We start from the raw sequence: 25,705 nt of genomic DNA, 5'->3' as shown, positions 1-25,705 counted from the left end.
GAAAATCCTAAAGAAGGACAGGAAAAGTCTCAAAGAAGAACGCTATTGGTATTAGAAAATGAACTCTTAATTCATGACAGAAAATTATATAGAATGCTCTGTGAAAGCTGTACCTATGGATTAGGTTTACCATCTTTGTATGTGCAAATTCAATATGAAATGTATCTAGTTACTGTATCTTGAGCCACTTATAATGCTTTGATTGTATATTAGAACATCAAAATCTGTGGATCTGGCAGTTTTTCATAACCCAGATTTTCCAAAAGACAACTTTTTTCAAAAGACAAAGTAAAAGAAACATTTTACTCAGTTTTCAACTAAAATGAGAGGTCCTCAAATCCCAGCAGTACTTACCAGAGGAACCAATTCTAGTATTCCTATAAAAATAATTATTTTATTTCATCTATTAAATTTCTCTCTATAAAACCTATGATGTAAATAATAAATAAGACTGTTACCCTCTCTAATCAAACACAATAAAAATATACAGTACTTCACAATCGCTGCTCTGAGGAGCTCACAGTCTAAATAGATATACTAAGCAAAGAGCAGGGAAGAGTGGTAAAACATAAAAATATATACAGCAGGGACAGCAAACATCATGTGATTAGATGTGATTATTTCCTGGAATATATATACTGTATTTCATATAAGCAATTCACAACACATAAGACAACAAAGAAATTAATATAATAGAGTGATGATCCAAGATAATGAGGGTTTTCCTTCCATGAAATTTTGTTTCCAAAATGGAAATAAATACTGCAAACATTGAAAATACTAAATTAAAAAAGTCTGAAGAGACAAACACAGTAATACCACATAAAGACCCTCAGTGGTATAACCAAGGACTGCAATTGATATCTTGTGGTTTGCTATTAAGTAAATTAAATGGTTTTAATACTACAAAACATAAGGGGATTTTATTTGAAGCAAAAATATTTTAACTTTTTGAAAGACTATCTTAATTCAATATTTTTCCCATATTATTTGCAAATTACCTACTAATTCAACAAATTTATCACACTATAAAATATTTGTAATAAAAACATTACTCTGATTAAATGTATGGCTAACGTAAAACATGCCAAATCGCCTCCAATGCTTATATTTAAACCTGTGTCTGAATATCTGCTAGTCCTGGAAATGTACATACATAACTGCTGAAATGCTCTAATTTGCCATAGGGTAAATTCTAGATCTTTAAAAATGAGTACATGTCCAAGTACTTTTCTAATGGCAGTCATATTAAGACAGTATTATTTATATTGTCTTTTTTCATTTAGAATCCTGCAAAATTTATGAACTATGGGTCTGAAAATAAAGAATAAATCATTATGACAACAATTCTGACTATGTCTGTGCAATCAAGTAACATCAATTGCAGTTGGGTTTGTTTTTCCCTATACAGCCTCTGTAAAAAGGCTTTTTGGTGAAAAACAAGCCCTTCTTTATGTACAGACCTTCATAAGATTCTAGCTCCTTGTCTCCATTGTCTATGGAAAGTCACAAAACAAACAGAAACAAAAAAATAAAAAAGGAACCAAAGCACAGGGGTTAAAAACAACAGAAGACTTTTAAAAGATACAACATATATGTCAAGAAGGATAAAAAAAACAAAAAAAGGAGTGCAAATGGCCATTTAGACTGATTTTGCACAGCATGTCTAGTTATAGAAATAGAAGGGTGAAAATTTCTCTGCTGTCAAAAATGCATTTATATGCCTCTATTTCTAAACATTTCAGAAAATATCTCCATCAACCAGTGCTTTTAATGGGCATTAAAGATAAACACAATTACAGTACCTAAAACATGAATCATTAAATATCTGACATTTCTTATTTCAAAGATTATTACCTGTTTTCTTGCTCTTCCTGTTTCAAGATGCAGAGGTTTTATATTAGCAATCTGTAATACACTCCATGTGAGCCCACAAGTGATCAACTAGGTTCCTGACTCCCAAAAGAGCCAGAATTCTGTCACTAGACAACATACTAGAGATCATTTCCTGTGCCTGTTGAAGTCAATGACAAAATACCTACTGAGTTCAAAAGGAACAGGATCATGCTAATAGTTCACCTTGTTTCCTGTGCATTATACTGCTGATTATTCATGTCAGCCAAGAGTATTGCAGATATTACAACATAATAGAAGAAAGCGCAGTACAAAATGCAATACCATTACCAAATCCCAACTGTCTACACAAAAGCTCAGAGATTTCAACTGTAATGGCAAAAGAAAAGTAATAAATATAATCGACCTTCGTGTGCAATTTGGTAACGTCATTAGGGAGAAAACCATCCACTTACTTCTCTCCAACGTCCCCTTTGGTGGGAGCTGTGGTAACTGCCTGCCCCTTCGCCCTACTACTGGAGTACTTGATGGACTTGTCTGGACAGACCCAGTTCGAGGATGTGACCTAAGAGACACATATCAAAACAAACCACAGCCATTAAATGACAAAGTCATTATTAAATATCACCGAGAACTGATAACATTACTAAGCAAACTTTACAACACTTAGGACCCTTGCAGTCCCAGAGGGAAACTACCATCTCTTTTCAGAAAAAGACCTGATTAAAAAGAGAATTCTACCCATTAAAAGGACGCCAAATTAAGGCTGAGGATCCTTCCATAAGCTGCTTCTATAGGATGCTTTTTCACACAGTTAAGCCAGAAAACGTGCTGTGTGCATATTCATGTGCATATGGATATAATAGCCACATACACATAAATTTATTCACAAGTCAAATTCAATTATCTTTGCTCAGCTTGTATTTTCTTAAATTACCTTGGAGTTGCAGTGAGATTACACGAATTTGTCTAAATGGAGTAATGAACTGAGGAAAGACAATGATATTTGACTCAATTCTCACTGGGGATTTGATGATACTAACTCTAACTTTCAAAAAACAAAAGAATGTATTCGGCAGTTCTCAAATAAAGAGATGCTTTCCTGAACATGATCTAGCCCAAAATGTGCTCATCTTTTTATTGTATTATGTTTGTTTAAGCTAAGAATAATGTATAGAAATCTTTAAAATATCTATCAGGGGTACTCAAACAGGAACAGTACAGACTATGGCACAGTAAAATGTAGTCAGAAAAAATGGTGGTTAAAATGATAAGTAATAGACAAAGTTAGTACAGTGCATCTAAAGAAACTTTTTTTGTAAAAAAAAAAGAGTTTCATTTGATGTTGTGATGGTTGTTCCATAAGCCATGTCTGATGAACACAAATAATTTCTCATTCTGTAAGAGAAGAATATGATAGTTATGAGGTGCTTTATGTGGAAACCATCCAGGATTCCTGACAAATGAGAAATCATAAACAAATGTAGTTAAATACTGTTAGCAAGCAATTTGCAATGGTAGCCACACCATTATATCCAGAGTAGAATATAAATAGTGTGTTCACACTGACAGGGTTAGTATCTATTGCTGCTAGTGATCAGCTAAGGATGAGGCGATACCAATTAGCTACTGGGAAAATAAAATGGTGAGCTGGTGGGGCAGAAGGGGTTTAGTCCGATTGATTTGTCTGTTTCACCTCGGTAAGGCAGGTGAAGGAGGGGCAGATCTTCCAGTCATTAATGAAGGCATCGACCTGATGAGGTTTGAGTCAGGACGCTCTGTGGATCGGGAGCGGGAGTTGGTCCGCTCTAGCACAGGACGTTGCTCTGTTGATCGGGATCTTTGATATGGCTGTCTATCTGCTGCTTCACAATTCCTGTAATGTTAGTCAAAAAGCAGCTCAGTTGAACTTTGACTTTTCTAGTAATTATAAAATATGTTGCATGATACTGGTTTGGAGCAAATCATTCTGTTATATACATTTTTAGGGGGAATAAATTTTCTGAGATAACTTCTTGATAACGTACAGGTATTTTTACACGTATGATTTGACTTGCTCCATACTCTTGATAAATGGGCTGAAATGTTTCCAATGTCTCAGTAATGACTATCCATGCAATAGTCTGTTTCCTGACAATCTCTAGGTAAAAATATTGTTATTTTGTCAATTAATATATCAACCTGAGAATAAAAGAGCAGCTGACATAATATAAAGTCACAATAAAGCTCAGAACTTATTAATTGTGCAGTTTAATTATGCAATATTCCTCATATGAATAGATTTTCACAGATTTTTTACAGACTGCATTGTCTTTAGAGGTAGCACTCTTGTTTGTAGGAAAGTCCACAATCTAGATGGTATAATTACCATGTAGCACTGTTAAATGTTGTTAGACTTGGGGATGTCTGTTATATATAGGCTAGGCTACAGTGATAGTTTCGTATGTGGTGCTCAGACTGTAATCAGATGAAAATCTACATCATTAGCACTTACAAAGGTTCCAACAACTAGAAAAAAATTGGTTTGTAATAAAATATTCTTTTAACCCACAGCCTATGGAACTGTATCAAAACAGCAGTGGAAAAAGTTCTTGTTAGAGATGCAGTGGGAAGAAATTAGACTGAGTAAAAGAGAATTTCTTGATCAAGCAGTGATATCTTCTACTATCTTAGGTTATTAATCAGGCCATTACTTTCAGAAATTAATCAAGCTCCACCTTTTTTCCCAATGTAATTGGTCTGTTTTCAAGGAGTAATATTCGCTAGCAATATCCTCAAATACATTAAATCAAGGCAATTTAAAGAGTAAAATCCATACTCTAATGGAGCTATTTATTAAAATCACACTTCTCCTAGCTCTCCTTGAGTAACTGAACAGATACAGAATACAAATGGGGAATGTGTACCCTTCAGGACTTTTCCTTGAGCGAAATCATGCATTTTACAATGAAGTCAGTTAATACAATGAGTGGCTTGATGATGATTAAGTGTAACAAGAAGTCAAATTTTAATTAGTGTCAAGAAGGAGAGAGACATACCACAGCCTTATTATGAAGACTTTTATGTTAGTAACAGCACTTTATTTCTAAAAGCATTGGAAAAGTGTATAGTGGCTGACTTTGCTGAATGCATTTATAAAACATTCATTAAAAGCAGTCTTTTCAGGCCTTCCAGGAGGTCATAATTGGACTCCCAGAGCACACAAAGGAATTGCCACAGACAGATTCCATATAGAATAATACCATACACCATGAACCTACATCTATAAGCTCCTAACAAGCAAACACACCACAGTGAGACACATAAATGGTAACTATAAGCTGAGGCACTAAAGATTGTAGGAAAAGTACAATGAGCCTGGCAAAAAACCACAAGAAGATTACCTCACTTGTTCTTCTATCAGTTCTGTTTCTGAATGGGAAGCTTCATCAGCAAAAACATCCACTGTCTCGCTTCTTTTATGACAGACAGAGAAACACAACCTTAGCTTTGACAGGAATGTTTAGTTTAAGTAAATGTTTGAGGTTTCAGTGTTATGGAAGGTGAGAAAAATGTCACCCATCTGCATGATGGCAAGAAATGACCATAGAATACATTTTTTGACTATGGGAATAAATTCTGAGAAAAAATATTTCTAAATTCAGCAAAATTACAAAAAAAATTAATATCCAGTTCTTGAAAAACCCACCTTTATCTTGTTTATCCACATATTTTAAGAATATTAATGAGCCCACAGAGACTTTTTGGGTCTGTCAGGATTTCTCCTGCCAGTAAGTGGAGGACTACTGGAGCACTCAACAGAAGGGGCTGTTGGGCATCACTCCACACTCTATTTCTCTCTCCTTCCAACAGCCAGTAGGACACACAGAGGAACAGGCAAGCAGCAACCACATGCTTCTCATAAAGACTTCATGAGAAGATAAGACTCCCATTTTTTACTCTTAAGGCCTCATTCTCTTTAGCTCTATAGGTATAAAAAGTAGTTTTTAGGGTATTGGTGGCCTGACCTAGTGACTGATTAAAGAGGCATTTTTACCATTGGGGTCAATACTAATGGCTTAGTGGGCAGGTTTTGTGTTCTGCAGAACATCATGGAGCAACTGTAGCTAACCACTCTGCTAACAGATAAAGGCCTCAAAAAATTCTACTTGGCAGCTAATATAAAGTTTGCTACAATCTCCAGTTGGGATTTACTTCAAGTGGAAAAACAACCAGGAGTTCGCCAAGGTGAAGGAGAGGGTGGATTTTGATGCTGTGGTAATGCTGTTTTGTAGAGTGAAGGATATGAAGACTAATTTGAGTCCTGAGGTTAAACTGATTGTCACCCTCAGGCCCCAGGCTCCAAGCTGCAATCCTCTCAATAACCACTACAGCAAATGGAGGGCTATTTCAAAGGGACAGCCTTGAAAGTTTCACTTAGTGGTTTTACATCATACACACACAAAGGGCAGTTCAAAGAATAGTTTTACTCTCTGGTCTTCATCCTCACTTCTTCTTTTACCCTTTTAGCAGTAAACACATGTACTACATGATCCCAGTCTTCAGCAGCTGTCTGTTTTATAGGAAAACCATCATTATGATAACCTGCTTGTGCAGTGACACTCCTTCCTCACCACTCTATGCAACTGTGCAGGAATATCAAAATCCAGCCATAATTATGGGAGGAGGTTGAATAAAAAATGGAAGTTTCTAACTTTCTTCTTTTCTCATTACAAATCGTATCATATGAATTACTGATTTTTAAAGAGGGAACTATGGTAGTCTTAGTTAAACTATTCACCATCCGTATAATATTTTAATGTACACTAGCACTATTTACCTTTGCTAACAGACTTTTCATTATGAGAATACAGTTAATGAAACATGAAATAATAATTTCCTCCATCTAGTACTGCCTGTTGTAGCACCCTTCTACTTTTGCTAGGGAAGACAGGCATGGTAGATGGCTAATTTCCTTGCCAAAGTCTGCAAGCCTTGTAAGCATAACTCTCCCTTACTCTGAAGAAAAGGTACAGCAGTGTTTGCTTCTAAACCAAGCAAGCCAATCACTGTGAGACTGTTTGAGCTCTCTGTAAGTCACTGCATAGAAAGCCCTGTGAGTATTCACAGTCTAACTTCTTATTCCAAACTTATCAAGCATTAGAATTAGAATCTAATATCCTTTAGGTACCACTGTAAACTCTAGTTGCTGTAGTACCTAACCAAAGGTGCTACCAAATGTTCATTTATATACTGGTTTATATACATGTACATATACATATACATATACATACTGCAAATTTCAAATGTAAACTTTTTTCCCAATGCAGTGAATAAGACTTTCTGATTTTTAATTTTTCAGATTTGTTACTTTTCCTAACAAATAAAAAGAATTTTCAACAAATTGTTATAGTCATTGATCTAAACTTATAAATAGAGAAAGCTTTATAAAAGATTAACATTTTCCAACAATAAGAAATTGTAACAGCTTACATAACAAATAGAACTATTTTTTTTCCCCAAAATGACTGAAAACTATTTATTGAAAACCCCATGTTAAATTCTTTTACTCTGTACAAATGATGAGATCATGCCAATCATCATTTTAGCATTAGGCTTTTCTTGTAACAAAAAACTGAAGAAATAAAAATAGAATTGTTGTAGGACTACAGTACACTACAATTCAGCTCCTAGTGCATGGTTTTCATCTAGAAACACTGAACAGAACAAGAAAAATACAACAACACACTTTCTAAGTATCATAATTTCAAACTCCAGCTAATATACAATGGCAATACCTGTCAGTGTCTGTGGATGGTTGCTGGATTTCAATCCTTGGACATATTATTCTTCTACTAGCTATAGGAACTTTGCTGTTTAGTCACAGACACAAGATCCTCTGTTAGCATAACATAGATAAGCACGTCTACAAACAAATGAGATTTCTAGTTCCAAAAAACTTAAATTTGAGTCATAAATATTGCAATGAAAAATGGGAAGGAGCAGTACACTGTTAAATCTCTAGAAAAACTGGTGACAGGCTATCTCAGCAAAAAACTCATCTATACTCATAAAGGAAAACTCATCTATACTCACAAAGGAATTTAATATAAAATAAGTGCTGCTGTCATTTTTAAAAGACAGGAATGTAAAGCTTTTAGGTACTCTGTTTGAAAAAAAAGGTAAAATAAGATATTTTGGTTACTGTAATATTCGATAATGTTTTCATGCGCTGTATATAGAATGCTGTAACATTCTATAATGTGTATATATATATATATGTATATATACACATATATATATATATACACACACACACACATGCATCCATACACTGATATGATCTAGTAATATGCATATTACTCTGTGGTACATGTGATAACTCCCAGTGTATCTCCATGACAGAGACAGGCATGATTAAACTGTAACATGCCAGAATCTGAACTATGCTACTAACTCAGCCAAGCAGACAAAGCAGGGAACTCTGCTGTGATCCCAGGCACGTTGTGCTCCACACTCCTGTGTTGTGCTGCAGCTACAGAAAGGCAATTGCTCACAGCTTGCTCAGGTACCTGGACATGGCACTGCAGCCACTTTGGTGACTGCTGTTGACATAGCTAACCATACTAACATATGGCATAGTGCAATTATAAAAATGGTTAAGGAAAGCACTTATATCTATACTCGCTGAGATTTACTCTCCAAAATATGGATCATCATAGCAAAGTCATACTTCACCTAGGGAGCCGGAGCAGACAATGTTTTTTCAACCCAAATTATTTTATGATTCTGTGAATGCAGTTAGAGGTTTATAGTAGCTATTACAATCAAATATCAATAAAACCAATAAGTAATGTAAATCCTAGAACAATTAAGACTGAAATTATGTGCATTTCATATCATTCTTATATGTAAAAAAGTCGTAGAGTGTTTTTACTTTATTGCTTCTGGTACTCGCAATGTACCTTTTCACTTACATAGCCAGTTGCCTTATGTAGTATCTTGTATTTTGCCAACTACTTGTAACTTTCAACACCTTTAAGACAGACAGTCAATTGACACATATATAAGAATCACCCTGGAGGAATCTGCTTCTCCATGTTCATGAGATGACTCACTGAAGATCATGATAAAGCTATTTAGGATTCACAAGCTGGGAATTCAAAATTCTCAAAGATGAGAGCTGAAATCTTCTCTCCTTCGTCCCAGCCCAGTTTTATAACTGAATCTACTGCAGTGATTCTCTCCAGATAATAACCTAAACATCCATTAAAGTACTGGAAATATTCCAAAATATAACACCTTCAGCTTTATATTATAAACATATTCCACGGTTTTTCCCATTTTGGAACATATTATTTCACCCACTCAACTTGAATATTATTCCATAATGTATGAGCAAAACCAGGAACATGTCTGGGTTTTAATTAACATGTCTCATGACTGAAGTATAGTGGTATATAAGACAATGCATAAAGGATCTTGAGAGGGAAGCAATGAAAAAGAAGAATTTCCTAGTAAAACTTGAATGTTCAAATGTAGTTCAGCAGAGCACCTAGACTACAGACTAATCAAAGCAGCTGTAGGCTTAAAACTAGGCATGTACTTAAATATGCCTTTTTAAAGTGCACTACTAAAGGCAAAATATGAAAAGTACTTGGTTCTTGATGGATTTTATGGGATTCTTTTCCTCAGATCTTAAATGTAACTTTATTTCTATATGGCACATATATATAGTTGGTTTTGTTTCTTTTTCAGTGACATTTTTAAACAACAATTATATGGTAGATGTTTAAATAGTAAATTACCACAACCAGAGTTGTAACTGTGCAGTTATTGTGCATACATACTGCAGCTACATGTTCATCATCTTCTTAACTTTTGGCAACAGACCTGTAATTCTGACCTCTCTGACATCAAGAGCTTTGTCTCTTGATGAGACCAAGATTTCAACCAGATCATTTGAACTGGAGCAGGTATGTAAGATTTTATTATCTTGTAAGTTACAGGCATTCTCCAAATCCATTGATCTGTACATAACCTGATCCATTTCAGCAGTCTTAATTCTACTAAAATGTTTTCTATGCCTTATATTCTACTTAAAAGTCATAATGGTTTCACAACAAATTATTTCAACTTTTTTTTTCTTTTAACAAATATTTTTGGAGCTAAATTTAAATTGAGACAGAGAGTAGTAACTAATTAGGTTTTTTTCATGTTAAAAATCTATTTTTAGATATTTATCCCTGATATTTACCTATGTCAGCATCTATTCAGGACTAAAAGTAAGAAAAGCGAAGTAATACAGGACTATTTAATATGTCTATCAAAAGCAAAAGCTTTAGTTTCACCAAGCACTTTCCAGCTTCCCTTAAATGCTGTTCATTTTCAGTATGCTTGTGCAGTTTTCAGGATGAAGTAATAAGTATGGCCCTTGCTGTACACTTAAAAATGAAGAGCCAACAAACAGTGGCACTGTGGTTCAAAAAGCTAGAGAAAATATATGATCTCAAGTCTCTGCAACTGCACTAATGTTTAGCCAAAAGACCCTCACAAATCCCTCCTCTCTCAAGGTGAGAGAAGCCCAAATAATAATATTGATGGATTCATTCTGGGTTTCACCAGATTTTTTAAGTTTCAATTTAACAGTCTCTTATGTTCTCTATTCATGTTCACAAAGGAAGGAAGTAAAAAAAAAAAAAGAGAATTCTTGCAAAAGCAATAAGAAAATGAGGGGAAAGCAGTATAGTCAACAAACTAAAAGCAAGGGAAATTTCTGTGCTTTCTTGATTAGAAGCCAGCTACAACTGGGAAGAACTAAAGATTTTAAGGCACACAGCACTTTGCATGGGGTATGCATCCATCACAAAGCAAGATAGGTTAGACAGATAGAACTGGGATTATTTCTCAAAGTAAAAATGTGTTAGGTCTCAAAGACACCTTTCCAACACTGCAAATGTAGGTAGGTATCACTAAAAAAGCCACTTTTCATTGAAGTGGCTCTGAACAGTGAGAACATGTTTTAAAAATAGTTCAAACACAATTAATGTTCTTTTTCTACTTGTAACTGAATAAAACAGCTTAATCTTGGAAAAAAAGACTAGAACATAAGTGCCTTAGTTCTGAGTCAAGAAAGAAAGACATCAAGAAAAAGACATTTATTAGAAACAAATTTGTTACAATTATAAGTGAAGTCCTATTATAAAGATCCAAAATACATTTTAGTTTTATCTGTAACACTACGCTCTTTACTTACCCATATTTTTCAGCTGAACCATTGACTATATCATCTGCCCATGAACTTGCACCATTGTACCACCTTTACAATGCAGTTAAAATAAAGAAGTGTTATTAAAAAATTATGTATCACTATAAGCACTCTAATTCATGTGACATGACCACTTCTTGACAAAACGGGAAGATTTAAAAATGTTTTCAAATAATTTTGCACATTTCATATTTTCTTTCATGTATGAAGAAAACCAACTTTTTCAAAATCAAACATCAAGAAAATTATAGGGCTTTTTTCCTTATACAATTATATTTCAGCATTAGTCTTTTCAGCAGTTAAGCCATAAATTTCAGTTCCATAAGGACTAATTGATCCCTTATCTTTTTGGACATAAATGTCTTCATGTTTTCAATGGCTATTGAGTTTGTGGAATAATAAAAAAGTAATTGTGGACACAGAACATTAACAAAAATAACATTATATGCACTAATAGTTTAAAATATTAGTTTTAACTTGAAATACATGACCTTTCCAGGTGTAATCTTTGTTTTCTATTGGACAGGGTAGTTGGTTTCTCACAGGTATGTAAGAAACAGAAGAAAATTCACTTCAATGATCACACAATGAAAACTAATTAAATTTTATAGTGGTATTATTCTTCCAGGTACTGGATACGGCCTGCCCAAGCATTTGCAGCACCACTTCAGCAAATCAGTTGAAGGCAAAATAAAACACATATAGAAGTATTTTATCTTAAGAAAAACCATCAATAAAAAAACTAATGGGACAAAAAAAGCTGCTTTAAAAAATCAGGGGATAAACATCTTATGTGCCACTACTCCAGTACATTAAAGCTAGATACACATCATCCATCATTTGGTTAAGGAGTTTCAGCTAAATCTGTGGAGTTTTGTATTTTCAGGCTCTTGCTAGGGTAAAGCCAGGGAGCTCCTATGTTGTCTCTATTTCCACATGACAGTCAGTGAGAAGATAGGGATTATCAGAAAATATCAAAAGGCCACTATATTATCAATTTGGACAAAAAAGGCCACTATATTATCAATTTGGACAAAAAATTCTTTTACATGCATTTAAAATATTAGTTGTAGGAAAAGGAAAGTTTTTCCATAAAGGAAAAACTTTTAAATGGTTTGAATACATTGATCCAAGAATTTTCATGAATCTTCCTGGGAATCACAGCAGTATTTTTTATATTTTTCTGCCTTTCCTCCAAACTTCTCATGCATAGAGTCTGAGGGTTTGCAGTATATTTACAAACTTAATAACCCCACATCTCCTGGATATAATGTTGAGGGAAGACTCTATGAGGTGAGATATATGAGAATGTCAATCAGAGCTTGTTTCTTCTATGTCCAATTGGATGGTATGAGGAGTGGGGGTTTTTTTGCATGGTTTATAGCTAGATCAATGGCTGGATGAAAGTCATTTGAGTTTAATCTAATTGAGTTTTAGATTAGATGTAGATTTAATCCTGCATAAATTAGAATACTGCTGGAGAATGACAAGTATATCTTTGCACTCTCCCTGATAATCCATATCCTCAAACTGAAGCCAGTCTCTCCAGTTAACCAGTATTTTAAATAGGAGTTTTTGATAAAACTACTTTGTTGCAGACACCATAAATACATAAATATGGGTCTAAAATTGCAGTGCACTTTATTTTTTTTCTTAAATATGACTGTATTTTTTCATAGCAATGAAATAAAAACAAAATTTCTTGCTTAGGAAAAAATTACTGCTTTACCTGTTCTCATAGTGTAGACAAAATTCAGACATTGACTTAACAATGGACAGAGAAATATAAAAACATCTAATAGTAAAGAGGGAGAGGAGAATTGATTTGCTCCTTTCTTCAGATTTCCTTCTCTTTGGCCTGATTCTTTAAACATGAAAGGCTGTTATCAAATAACTATGTCCAGAGACACTCCAAAACTTTTCAGATTATATGTCAGATTTTAGGAATATTATGTTCACTGTGATACATTGCATCCATAACAAAATTTAGGAGAAATAATAGTACTTTGGTTTCTAGCAGAGCAAACACTCAAAACCAATTTGAAGGCATTTGGTTAGTCCTTTTTTAAGTCAATGTGAGTAACATGCTAAAAACTGAGTACCATCTTAGGGTACTCAGGTTACAGAAAGAATTAAATTGAGGACTCTAAATTGCCCTAAAATCACTTCTAGTGACAGAAAAGGTTAGCCATTAGAATTATGGTGCAGTTAAGTGGAGGAAAAACCTTCAGTTGTACCTAAGCTCCTCTGTACTATTCGGTTTTCCTCCCACATCTAATGAATAAAACTTTTTTCAAGTTAAGAATTATGCTTAAAAAAATCCAAAGTCAAATTAATGAAGGGCTAAAAAGAAAATGAGGTACTTAAAACTATGGAGATTAGTTGTTCTGTATTTAGAGAAATATGGCATAAAGTGCACTGTAAATTTAAATATCATTAGTGCATGCCAATTAGAATTTTAGACTACGCTTCATAAAAATTTATTACTCAACTCTATCTATTTTTACTATATAAATTAAAATACCTTTCAGGAGTATAGGCTGTGTCATCATAATATGAATTAGGCACTCTTCTCTCCTGCCTAGTTCTCCTGAATATGGAATAAATAGCACAGATATTTCAGACACTTTAGAGGCTGCTTTTTTTCATTATGCATTCCCTTACTGCATTATTAAGATGTGATGAAGATAGAGAACATTTCTTCAATTCAGCTATATACTCTGAACATATATTTTCTAATAGATATATATATATAAAACTTTAAACTTCTGCTTTCAAAATCTATTCAGAAATAATTAACAACTTATTAAGAGCACTTGATCAATGCACACACATTTCACAGAAGCAGTTACAGTGACAGAAAATTAGTTGAACTAAGAATGTTCACTAAAAGTAGGATTTTGATGTTAGAAAATATCTGCTGGGTAAAACAAAAGTCAGGAAAGAAAATGGAAGCAGAATCTAATCTCCTTAAGCAAAACAACAGAAATTCTGCCTGAAAGAAACCTCACATGCTGCAGAAAACATACACAAACCAGTTCTTATGGTCTTAACAAACACTAAACACAAAGGCTAAGTGAAAAAATAAATTGTACAGTGTGGTGTTCTTGCTGATTAAGCTGAGCTCTGAGGTAGGTAAGTTGAGAAAGAATTTCATAAAGTCAGGTTGTCACCATAATTTTATTTGGAAAGAACTGCTAATTTTATTTTTTTTTTAATACAAGGACAAGGCTAAGAATAAGAATCTTGAGAACATTACTTTGTCATTGAGATCACGTGTGTGTCAGACAAAAATGTGTTACTGTGAAATTATGAATTAGCTCATACAACTCTGTAGGATTCTGAACTGGGGGATATAAATAAAAGTGTAAAGCTCATCATGTCCAGCCATGATGTCTTGTGTACATTGAGTGTGTGTAACTCAGCAGTGTGAACTGGTACCAGCTGGTGCTACCATGCTGACTGTAACCTCAGCCAGTCAAGGGAGCTTGGGGTGCAGTCCTGAGCAGCAGGATGTTCCTGAAAACACCCCAGGTCCTAAGGGCTGATGCCACTAAAGTGCACAGGTGCTTATTGCCCTTCTTAGGTAGATGTTGGAATAAATATCTTGTCAATGCAGCTGTTAGTTTTGGGAGGGAAAGAGTTGGACTTCTTCAAAAGGGGGAGCCATCAGAAAAACAAAATTATGAACACCATAACCTAAGAATGAATCACCTCGGAAATTAAGGTTTTTGATAATGTAAATGTGCCCTAGAACTAATGAACTGCAGTCTATCATGCCAAATAAATAGCAACTGACACAAACTTCAGCAGAGAAAAGATGAAAGAGAACCAAGTAGTCATTCTGTGGGGGGAAAAATAAAGGAAAATAATGCTAGAAGAGACCACAAGAGTTAATAGGGTGGCTGTGAATGGCTACAAGGTAAGCAATAAAAGGAGCCATGAATAGCAAAGGCAAGTAATTTTGACTAAAATATCTATAATATTTATTTGCCTGCAGGACACAGACATTAATGAATTCAGAATGACATGAGAAAAAAACCCTCTCTGTCCCAGATGAGAGACTCTTTCCTGAATACTAGACTATAAAGAACAGTATTTGCTATTTTGATGAATAGTGGAAACTGAAAAGTTGCTTCATATGCATGATAAAGTAAAAGTAAAAGAGAGGAAGAGATGTGGTTGCTTGATATTAACAAGACATTGATTAAGAAGACAGAACAAAGATGACAGGAATAACACCTTCGCCTACAAAATAATGTATTTTAGAGTAAGCATTGAACTGGGGAAAAGTGTAAAGAGAAAGGAGGAAATATTGTTTATTAAGTTATTGTTCATATATTTAACATAGAAATGAGGAATAGAAAATCAATTAGTTCTTTTTCCAATGAGTAAGGAGAAACTGGATAATGATTATGCTGTAAATTGTCCTTAAATTGTGGTTAGAATACAGGAAGAAGAAAAAGGATGAAAAACTAGGAACTACAATTGTGGCTATGAGGTACTCAGGTGAGCTCATATCTGGTAGGATGACTCAAGTAACTTGAACACTAATGCTACCCACAGGCAGCCTGGATTCAAGAGTGTCACAGAATCCAGGAACAGTTTCTAGGCCCAAGGAATCTCAAGATACTGTTCTAACAGTCAGCTAGAAATATTCCACTTCCTGTCAGATTTTCATTTCTGATCCTAAATTATCTTTAATAGTCTTCTGTTCCATAAAGCCCTGGAAAAGATTTTCCCACTGTTTAAGTCCTACCTTTTTCATCTTTACAAAGTACTGTAACCTTTGCCCTTTATTTTCATTGATTTGAATTTATTTTTGAGAGATTAATTTCAGAAACAAAGATTGAGAGTTGCAAGCCAAGAACCTCAAAGTAAGACAACTTGAGAATAGCCCCAACTTTCACTAATATCCGAACAGTCACAGACATAACCAGTAATCTGAAACAAGTTCAGATAAACTAGTGCAAATCAGAGTATATATCTAAGGCAAAAAAAAAAAATATATAAAAATTGATTATCAAAATAGCATACAAATAAGCACATTCCATCATGCATTTTAAGAAAACAAAGAAAAAATCCCTCTCATCAAAGTTTCTACGTGTGGACAGAAGTATTTATACACTTCCTTTATACTAGATTTTGTGTAAAACAGCATCATTTTAAAACAAATATTTTACTGACTTCTAAATGTTAAAATGTCTAATATACCATAGCTTTGGAGAATTTTTAAAAGGCAATATTTCTTTTGAAGGATTTTTCAGAGCCCTGTTTGTTTCTGCATACAAAAGTAGTTTTACATTCACTTAAAAATATGGTGGCACATGATCTCAATCCAGGGCAAGCATTAATGAACTTCTCAGACTCATATCCAGATGGCAACCATGAAGTTAATACATAAAGAGTTCTTTGCTTCTTGCTTTGGAAACTTTTACATGGCCCCTCTTATAAAGCAATACCTATATCAACCATTGTATCTGATCTGAAGTCACCACTTCCTTTTTGTTGGTTCACAGTTTTTAGTGTGATATTCTTATTTCTAATTACACACAACTATGTAAGCTTTTATTGGTTTGCAGTACTTCTGAAGATATCTTAATTACGGTACTTCAGCAGCATCTCTTAAGAGACAGCTATGAGAAAGGTATCACTCTCCAGTTTTATTGTAACCTTTAACTCATATATGATTTTATGCACATTAAAATCACAGTATTTCACATCACAAGTTATTTCACAGAAATTGCTATGGGCTCAGATTCTCTCTCCATGTGTAATTCCATGTGTAAATAGGAAGCATGGTGTTCTGCAATCACACATAGGTATTGTATGTACAAATATTCCTAAATCACCGAATATGCAGTATGCAAATTTAAATAACATAAGGTTACATAAGCATACACGTTCACTTTTCACTCAATTTTTGAGTTATGCAAAGACTTCAGACAGATACTCTTTCTGTGTAAAAGTAAAGTAGATCGGCTTTTCCTTGTTATTTCAAAGAGAATAATGAATGCTACAAGCACTCTGGAAAATTCCAGCAAAGATAAGGGTTATAAAAGACACAGACATAAAATATCCATATAACCTATTTTAAAATTGACTTCTGCAAAGCTATTCAGCACCTCCTGGGATCTACCCATGGCCCCGAGTAGTCAGTTTTAAGATGCATGCATACCCAGAGTATTACAAAACATATTCACTGTGTTTATCTCTTAAAACATAAATCACATTCTCAGTTTGGAAATCAAACATGGCAGTGTCAGTGTGGCAGAGCTAATGGCATACTCCACATCAATTATACCTCTCAAGATCATAGTAAGCACCCTCGGAATAGGTACGGCACATCGTGCGGGAGCGGAGCAATCTGATTGCATCTTCACAAAAGAGAGGATACATTGTGTGATCCTGGCTGTCAAAACAGAATGGGTGAACACAATGAAAAGCAACAAAAAGATGAAATGAGGACAAAACGATGAAAAGCAAGCAATGTCAGCAACAGAACAAAACACTGGAACAGAACATGACTGGAACTTTGGTGAACTTTGCAAAACTACTTTTAAAAATTAAAATATATTGGCTCGCAGCTACAAGAGCTATGAGAAAGGTATCACTCTCCAGTTTTATTGTAACCTTTAACTCAGCCACTCATATATGATTTTATGCATATTAAAATCACAGTATTAGCATGTATTAGTGTTTGCTTGTTTAAATTATTTTCTTTATACACTCTATATGAGACATCAGAGTGATGTAAATAAAGCATAATCTTTGAGGATCATCAATTACAGGCTATTGGCAGTGAGAAAATATTCAAGTGAAACACAGGAAAAATTACCTAGTGTTAGTGTACACACTATGTTAACAAATCTAATGATGATACAACTCAACTTCTAAGTTTTCTACCACTATACACACACAAATAAAACCAGAAGTGGACCTGTAGGTACACAGAAGTACATGCATTCCCCACACATAGTCACACAGAGGAAAACATATACCTGACATGCCTGTAATGGTGATCTATGGACTGGGTGTACCGGGAACGAGGTAAAGTAACGTAATGACTGAGGTGATGGCAGAAAGAAAAATACAGATATGAGACAATAAGATGGAGAAGGAATGGTACACAACACAAAACAAAAAATATTATAATCTGAGCATGCAGGAGCTACAAAACATTGTTTATGAGCACTGGACTTATTAACAAAATAATATGATATACGGTTCTAAAGATAACATTATCTAGATTATTCAAATATTTCTGAGAAGCCAGTGGGAGATTATGGATCAAGAAGATAGCTAAAATTTAGGATTTTTTACAGTATTTCAGTTAGGAAGAAAAAATGCATAAATCTCTGAAAGCAACCCAAGAAGTCAGATTGCCTATTCCCTTGTCTGAAGGCAGCAATAACTTTAATATTAATATCTTTGAAAGATATTTACCTAATCTGTCTAAAAAGCTACCACCATTTGGAAATCTGTCCCCACATAGCTCCAGAGCCTTCCCATTTCCAAGTGAAAGTTCTCCTAATATTGATCATATTGTGATAAAAGCTGAATTTAGATCAAAGTGTTTCATTATTTAAATAAATAAGGAAGAGATATAACATCAGCACCAGAATATGCCAAAAAACCCAAATGGAGTTCAAAATAATAAAACTAAGTTATTTATATTTTGTTTGTATTATGAAAAAATGCCAAAATTTATACATTTTAAACATATTTGTTACACTAGATATTTGCCAAATAGCAAAAATAGAATATCAAAATCAAAAATATAAAAAAATCTAAAAAAATCAAAAACAGAAGAAAGTAATTTTACTTTTAATATAAATATATGCACACAGTTTACAGAAAAGGATTTGGAAAAGAGAGGGGTTTACCATTAACAAGGAGTTATTGACTACAGATTCCCTGAAGCTGGGATATTTCACAGTAAAGTCTAATCACAAATGTCCACATTGGAAGTGCAAACTGACTTCACAAGAAACATGGAAAGCCTCCTTCTTCATTTTTTTCCTCATATCTTAATTTGCTTATGATTACTGTTTTTCCAGGAATCACATTTTTAACGGTAGGTATATTACCTACACTTATTATATTTCCCTCTTTTGCATGAGGACAAAATGCACCATTACCCACATTAAAATATTCCTTATATTAGGCCAATTATAAATAGTACAAGATGTCTTTGTGTTAATTTCTTGTCAAATAAATTCAAGAAAAGAGTTTTCACTATAAAAAACTAATTTAAATCCCTGATTATGCAATTTAAACTTTGCAGTTTGTTTCTGCAAAGAATGAGGAGCTGTACACAATTCAACAAGGCCCAGTTTGACATGGTACTGTTAAAATTTGAAGAAGGTCTAATAATTACTAAATAGTCATAGAGTTTACACTGCAAGCTGCAAAAACTATGAATGTTCTTAAACTAAAGACCTAAGTATCAAAAGCAGTCTACCCATAACAGCCTGGCAGTCAGCATGCTGTCAGTAAATATTTAAAAAAAAATTACCATGTTCTTAAAATTTTCTTTGGAATATACGCAGACCCACTACAACCAAGAACAATCAAATAAAAACTAGAGTCTACCTCCCAGGAGCTAAATGTACAACAATGGCAAACAACTGCATATCAGGTTATTCTCTCCACTACATGGATACATTCCCAGGCTACCTCCACATGAACATGCCTTTAAATTACTCAAATGAAACCCTGGAATTAACACCTAAAACCTCTTGCTCTAGTATTAATAAGCAATTAAGTGTTTCCAGCTGGTAGATGACATTTTTATTTTAACAATCCACTCTGCCTTTTATCTTCCCGATGAATTGCTGTCAAGTGTTCCTGGTGGTCTTTGGAAAATAGATGACATCAATAAATACAATATATCTAACCATTATTTAAAAACAAACATCTTAAACAAAACTAGGACTTCAGGCAGAACATACGTTGTGAAACATTAATTCTATGGAAATGCACATGCTATTTGCAAGTAGATTACTTACTGTCCATGGGAAGGAACACCCCAGACTGCTCACTTCCCTTATTTGTATGTGGATGAGACACCCTCAGTTCATGTTCTGCTTAGGATTTCAATCCTAACAACTTTTCATATCTCCACCAAACTATGTTGATTGCCCAAGTTCTGGTATCAGCTTTTGTCCTACTACTTCTAGAAACTCAAAACTCCAGTGTCCTTAACAAGTTCTGAGAAATTTTCTTGGTAATTTTGGGCAGGCATTTTAACCTTTTACCTTTTTTCTTTTCTTATTCTTCTGTTCAGTTCAGGATTTCAGAGTCAGTGTATGATAGCATTTAGATGGCTTTTAGATACAACTGCTTATACAATTTGATATGCAATAACTTGTAACAGGTTTAAAGGAAGCTGTTTCATCACCCAGAACTTTGCTCATCTATATTTAGGAGTGATGTTAGCTTGAGCTTCTACTTGACCTGACCCTCTGGAATTACTGGCTATTCATACTTTTCCTTTTTTCTCAGAGCCCATGTTAACCATGCTAACTTAATAAAATCATAGAATCACTATCAAAGATCATCAAACCCAACCTTTGACCAAATACCACTATTCCCACTAAACTACATTGTAAAGTGCCTCTTCTACTTGCTTTTGGACACTTCAAGAAATGATGACTCAACCATTTCCCTGGGGAGTGTGTTCCAATGCATAGACTCTCCTCTCTTTCAGTGAAAAAATATTTCTCATTATCCAGCCTGATTCCACATGCAGAGCAAAATGCTTAACTGCAATCTTTTTTCTGAGCATCCAGCCAATACTACACTAGTTGATTTCTTACCCTTAAGTATATTACTATACAATTTTATATATTAGGTTAAAATTAACTCTTTGGGCTTTTATAAATATGTTAGCAACACCAAAACATGCCTATGACTTAGTCTCAATGTTCAAAACTGAAACATATACCACATCTTTTTGGATATTCCCCAGTATAAACCACTTAAAATCATAAAGTAAATGTACTAAAATGTAGTAAAAACATTAAGCTTTGCATTGCCTGAGTGTAAAAGAACTTCAGTAATGTTCCAGATCTCCATCTCAAGTAAATATATCATTTGACCTCTTAATGAGAATCATTCTCTTATTTGCACATATACATGGAAATGCTCAGAAGACAATGGAGACATGGACAAAATTTAGCTATGAATTTTTAATATGAAAAAAAACCACTTCCAGGATAGCTTTTCCCCCCGCTGCCTTTTTCTGCAACCTTGGCTTATATTTCTAGCCTCTTATCACACATTCTTTACCTCCTACATTATAGCAGTCCATGGCAGAAGTATGTCAAATGATGGCATGGCAAAATGAACATAACCTGCATTCTCAAAGACTTATGAAACATTAGCTATTTTGTTACAGATAGAATAGACAGAAAATGTGCAGCAAAAATTCATTTTACTTATATTAATTAAGTTAGTCTAATAAGGCAGCATTACAGGTTTTGCAATATTAAAATTATTACACACAGACACACACACTCCCATCCCCTTCCACACTGTATCAGGTGAAAAGAGATTTCTACTGTTCTGACAAGGAGACTCCAGGTACATAGGTAAATGGGATAACAACTTTTTTTAAAGTGAACTGAAAATTACTTTAAATTTTTCTCATATTGCTTACCTATTTGTCCATTTTCTTACAAAATTCAGTGAATCATTAGTGTAAGGAAACAGAAATCAGTGATTCAGCAACTGATTAGATTGCCAAATTGGAAGTACTTGGTATCCAGGACCAGGCTTAACATACCAGAAAAGTCAAAGTACACTTGAAAACACTCACACACAGAGTACCTCACTTGAGCCTCATGCAATACCTTTCTGTTCTTCCTATGCAAGGAGAGTTTAGCCTGTTCTCTATTGTGTGGGATATTTTATTTAATAGTAAAGAAGAGGTATTTAGGAGATAATTTATTCCTTTCAATTTTCACTCTCTGTAACCAGGTCCTAAAATCTGATTGACATTCCAGCTTCCCTCCTAGAGTGTGCAGTAGCTCCCAAGTGGTTTTTTGGAAAGGCTAAAGTACTGTGTATGATTACACCCTTGTGCTCACTGGAATATCCATAAATAATTCTGATTGCAAGTCTTTGTGTTCCTTCTCGTTAGAGCCTGCATGATGAAACTCGGTTGACACAAGAAATTTCTCTCATCCTATCACTGTTTATCTATGCCCATATTCAGCTTTTTCCAGTGTACTATCTGATTGCAATTACAGCAATATATTGTATCATTGGCAATAGTATTATCCTCTATTTTCAGTAACACTCCTTTACATTTTTTCTGAAATAACAATATATGAAAACTATAAAATTAGATAAATTGCTAAAAAATAAGTATAAATTTTTACTGGTATGAATTTCTCTTTAACCAAAAACTCTCCAATTTCTCAAGTTACAATTTTCTGAAAAACTAGCAATGTGATAAAATAGGAATTAGCTTAATCAGACTACAGAGTAAGAAACAGGTGGTTCTAGGGGTCAATCAATTGGAAATTTAGGAGAGAAAGACCCATTAAAAGTGGTAGAAAAGAGAAAGCAGCCATATGAAATTTAGGGGAAGTACTGTGGGAAGGAATGAAGTAAAAAATTCTGCTTGGGATCACATTGACTGTGAGGTTGAACACAGAATTATTCAAGGGAAAAGGAGCTGGGAATTTACAAAATCATGTGGATTCAGAGAAGAAATGCAGCTCCATGAGCAGCTTACTCATTTCAACAATGGAAAGGAACTAATAATACTGGTTACTTTTTCCAGGGCCCAGTTATACCATTTTAAAAGATTGTATTCTCATCTGAATAAAGCAACAGTTAATGCTCTCTGTGGTAGCACGTTTTCCATGTTGCTTCCCAAACACCTGGAAAATCACACCAACAATGTGAATAAATGCGAAGTCCAGCTCTTAACTCTTAGAAAATGTCAAATGCCATTCAAGAATAAAGCACTGGTTGTGTAATTTCCCTTTCTACATTTAACTGAATACATTAATAGAATAGTTTTATTTAATAATTGGGGGTTTTTTAAGAAAAAAACATATTTACTTATAAACATCAACAATTTTTCCACCAATAATGGCATGGATGCTTCTTGTTGCATCAATTCTATAGAAATTTCTGCTTATCTCCTGGGACAGATGAAATACTAGAAATGTTCTATCTGAACGTAACTGACAATTTTAAGACTTTAGTGGTGAAACGATAGCAATTATCAGCAGAGAATTTGTGAGCTGACACAGATTCCATCAAGATGACTTTCAATAAGAAAATCAGTATCACATTATCACAGCTCTCCCCATACTGCATTTTAAAATCATTGCTCCAAAGGTGCAATACAGAAGTCTTTTATCAGAGCATTATTTTTAACACAGGGGGCTTTTCCTTTTTTTGTTTTTCTTTTTTTTTTTTTCTTTTTTTTTTTTTTGGTGCATTTTATTCTGAGGAATATATCTATGACTCTTGGTGGTGGTGGTGGGTTTTTTTTAATTTGGCTCAAAGCTTCTTCCTTACCACCTTCCTACTCCAACATCCCTGTTGGAGATAATCATCCTCCAGCAGACTCATGGAGGCACCAGGTGGGTGGTGCAGATAATTGTGCAATTAAACAGTGATTCGAAAGGAGAAAAAGAACTTTAAAAACACTGCAATTATTTGAGATTCAAGCTAATGCAAACATTTGATAACATAGCTATAAGCAAATTTTCAGCAATGCATTTCTTTTACTTTACTGGGTATTTGAAGAACCAGAGCAGTGACATTACATATCCCCATGTGGGTACGTTACTCACATGATACACACAACTGAAAACTGAAAAATCCCAAAACTTCCAAATAAAGCATCAGGAACACTTTACACTTTACAATATCTTTGTGTTTTAATCTGCATTTAAATGAACTAAATTGAACTAATTAATTAATAAATGGCTACCTAATTACATATTATTCAGCTGTGTATTTAATAAAGACTGAAAAAAAATCTGGATGTTTCAGTGTTTTAATATAGAAAAATTTATAATTTTTTTTTCCTAGTTTGACCTAACCTGACACTTACTTAACAAGAGTATTGGATTAGGAGCCTGCTACCCATAGATAGAGCAACTGCACAGTTTAAGAGGACATTTAGAAGTGTAAAATTTTGTTGCTCTTAACCACCTTTAATTTTGTTTCAAATAATAAAAACAGGTATTTACACTGTGTTATAGCTAACATGTAACAGGCTCATTGTAGTGAATTACTTAGGTCTTCACTGGTTTTATTATAACTAAGAGAATTTTTTGGCATTTATTTCAACATTTACTTCATGTCAAAAAAATCCAAGCCACATGCCTTCAACAGAATGAAAAAAACTAAGTGTGTATTCAAATATGTGAATGAAATCTCCTCTCAATAACAGGGGTGTGAGAGTCCTGCTAGTCCCAGCAAATCCAGGTAACATCACATCTTTGAAGTGATTTTAAAATAATGGACAATATTTCTCTAAATAACCATGCTTATGACTACCATATGTTTGTTTAACAAAACAAGTAGCAACATTCCTTCTTTCAAATGCAAAGTGTGCAATAGCTTTGATGAAAAAATAGTGGATAATTTCCCTTTTCTCTTGCTTTACTGTAAGTTCCTGTCAGAAAAACACTTTTACTTTAGGAGCTTTCTCATACATTTCTCCTGCAAGATTGAGTAGGCATTCTCAGAATGCTCTGGTTTAACATACCTATGCTAAATTCACCATTAGCAACGTCATTCCTCAGGGAGAACCCACCTAGGATATCGAATATAGTCAAATAAATATTTACTAAATAGTATCTAAGTTTGTTGAAGTTATGGGCCGGAGTACAATTTTCTCACACTGTCTTGGTGTATGTAGTTAACTGTTGATATCCCCTTCAGAAAGAAACACACAGATATAGTTTGGTGGTTTTGTTATTTGTTTTTTTTCTTTCTGGAACTATGCTAAAATTCTCACATTCTCCCTCTAATTTACCTAATTATATTGATTGTTTAAATATAAAACTCTGAGGTTAAACCCAATTCCAAAATTTTCTCAATAGTTTCTATAGTTTGATTAGTTTCAATCTCTCAAGTAAGGTAAAAGTCAGTTTTAGAGAATTTATTAAAACATGTCAAACTGACATTTACAAGGTTATCCCATTACAGATAAATGTTCTTATGGAACTTGGGTCTGTATTAGATCATAAGGATTCATATTTCTTTACATTAAAAATGTAGGCTATTTCATAAGAGTATAAGTACCCACAAAAAACCTTACATTTTGATAACAACTAGTAGACCTATATTAAATATACAGGTAACAAATTAACATGGTTTCTCACTTTGAGTTAGCAGTGTACACAGTACAATTTGGTGCTTTTGTTAATACAGCAACAGATACAAATTTAAACTGTAAATATACCCTTACATTATATAAAAATAAGTATTTGATATAGCCATATTTTACCTATTTAGGGGTTTGGTGTTCAAAATTAAAATTATCTCCAATTAATTTTTTTTAAGTGCCTTTCAGGGTTCTAAAAATAATTTTATTTTCTATTCTAACTATGCATTCAATTTTGA

At 33.9% G+C, this 25,705-nt stretch overlaps 1 protein-coding gene across 1 annotated transcript in view; it reads right to left on the bottom strand.

Annotated features, from left to right (window-relative positions):
* The window catches only part of RIMS2 (regulating synaptic membrane exocytosis 2), a 387,858-nt gene that overhangs the window by 58,009 nt on the left and 304,144 nt on the right, over positions 1 to 25,705 (bottom strand). Inside the window, exons 22-24 of the mRNA XM_033063078.1 lie at positions 3,551 to 3,730; positions 2,310 to 2,419; positions 1,464 to 1,496 (exon numbers count right to left, since the gene is read on the bottom strand). Coding sequence (XP_032918969.1) covers positions 1,464 to 1,496; positions 2,310 to 2,419; positions 3,551 to 3,730 — 323 coding nt within the window. The remainder of the gene's footprint in view (positions 1 to 1,463; positions 1,497 to 2,309; positions 2,420 to 3,550; positions 3,731 to 25,705) is intronic.

This window comes from Catharus ustulatus, chromosome 1 (assembly GCF_009819885.2).
Source record: "Catharus ustulatus isolate bCatUst1 chromosome 1, bCatUst1.pri.v2, whole genome shotgun sequence".
NCBI lineage: Eukaryota > Metazoa > Chordata > Aves > Passeriformes > Turdidae > Catharus > Catharus ustulatus.
This window is presented reverse-complemented; position numbering and strand designations above follow the sequence as displayed.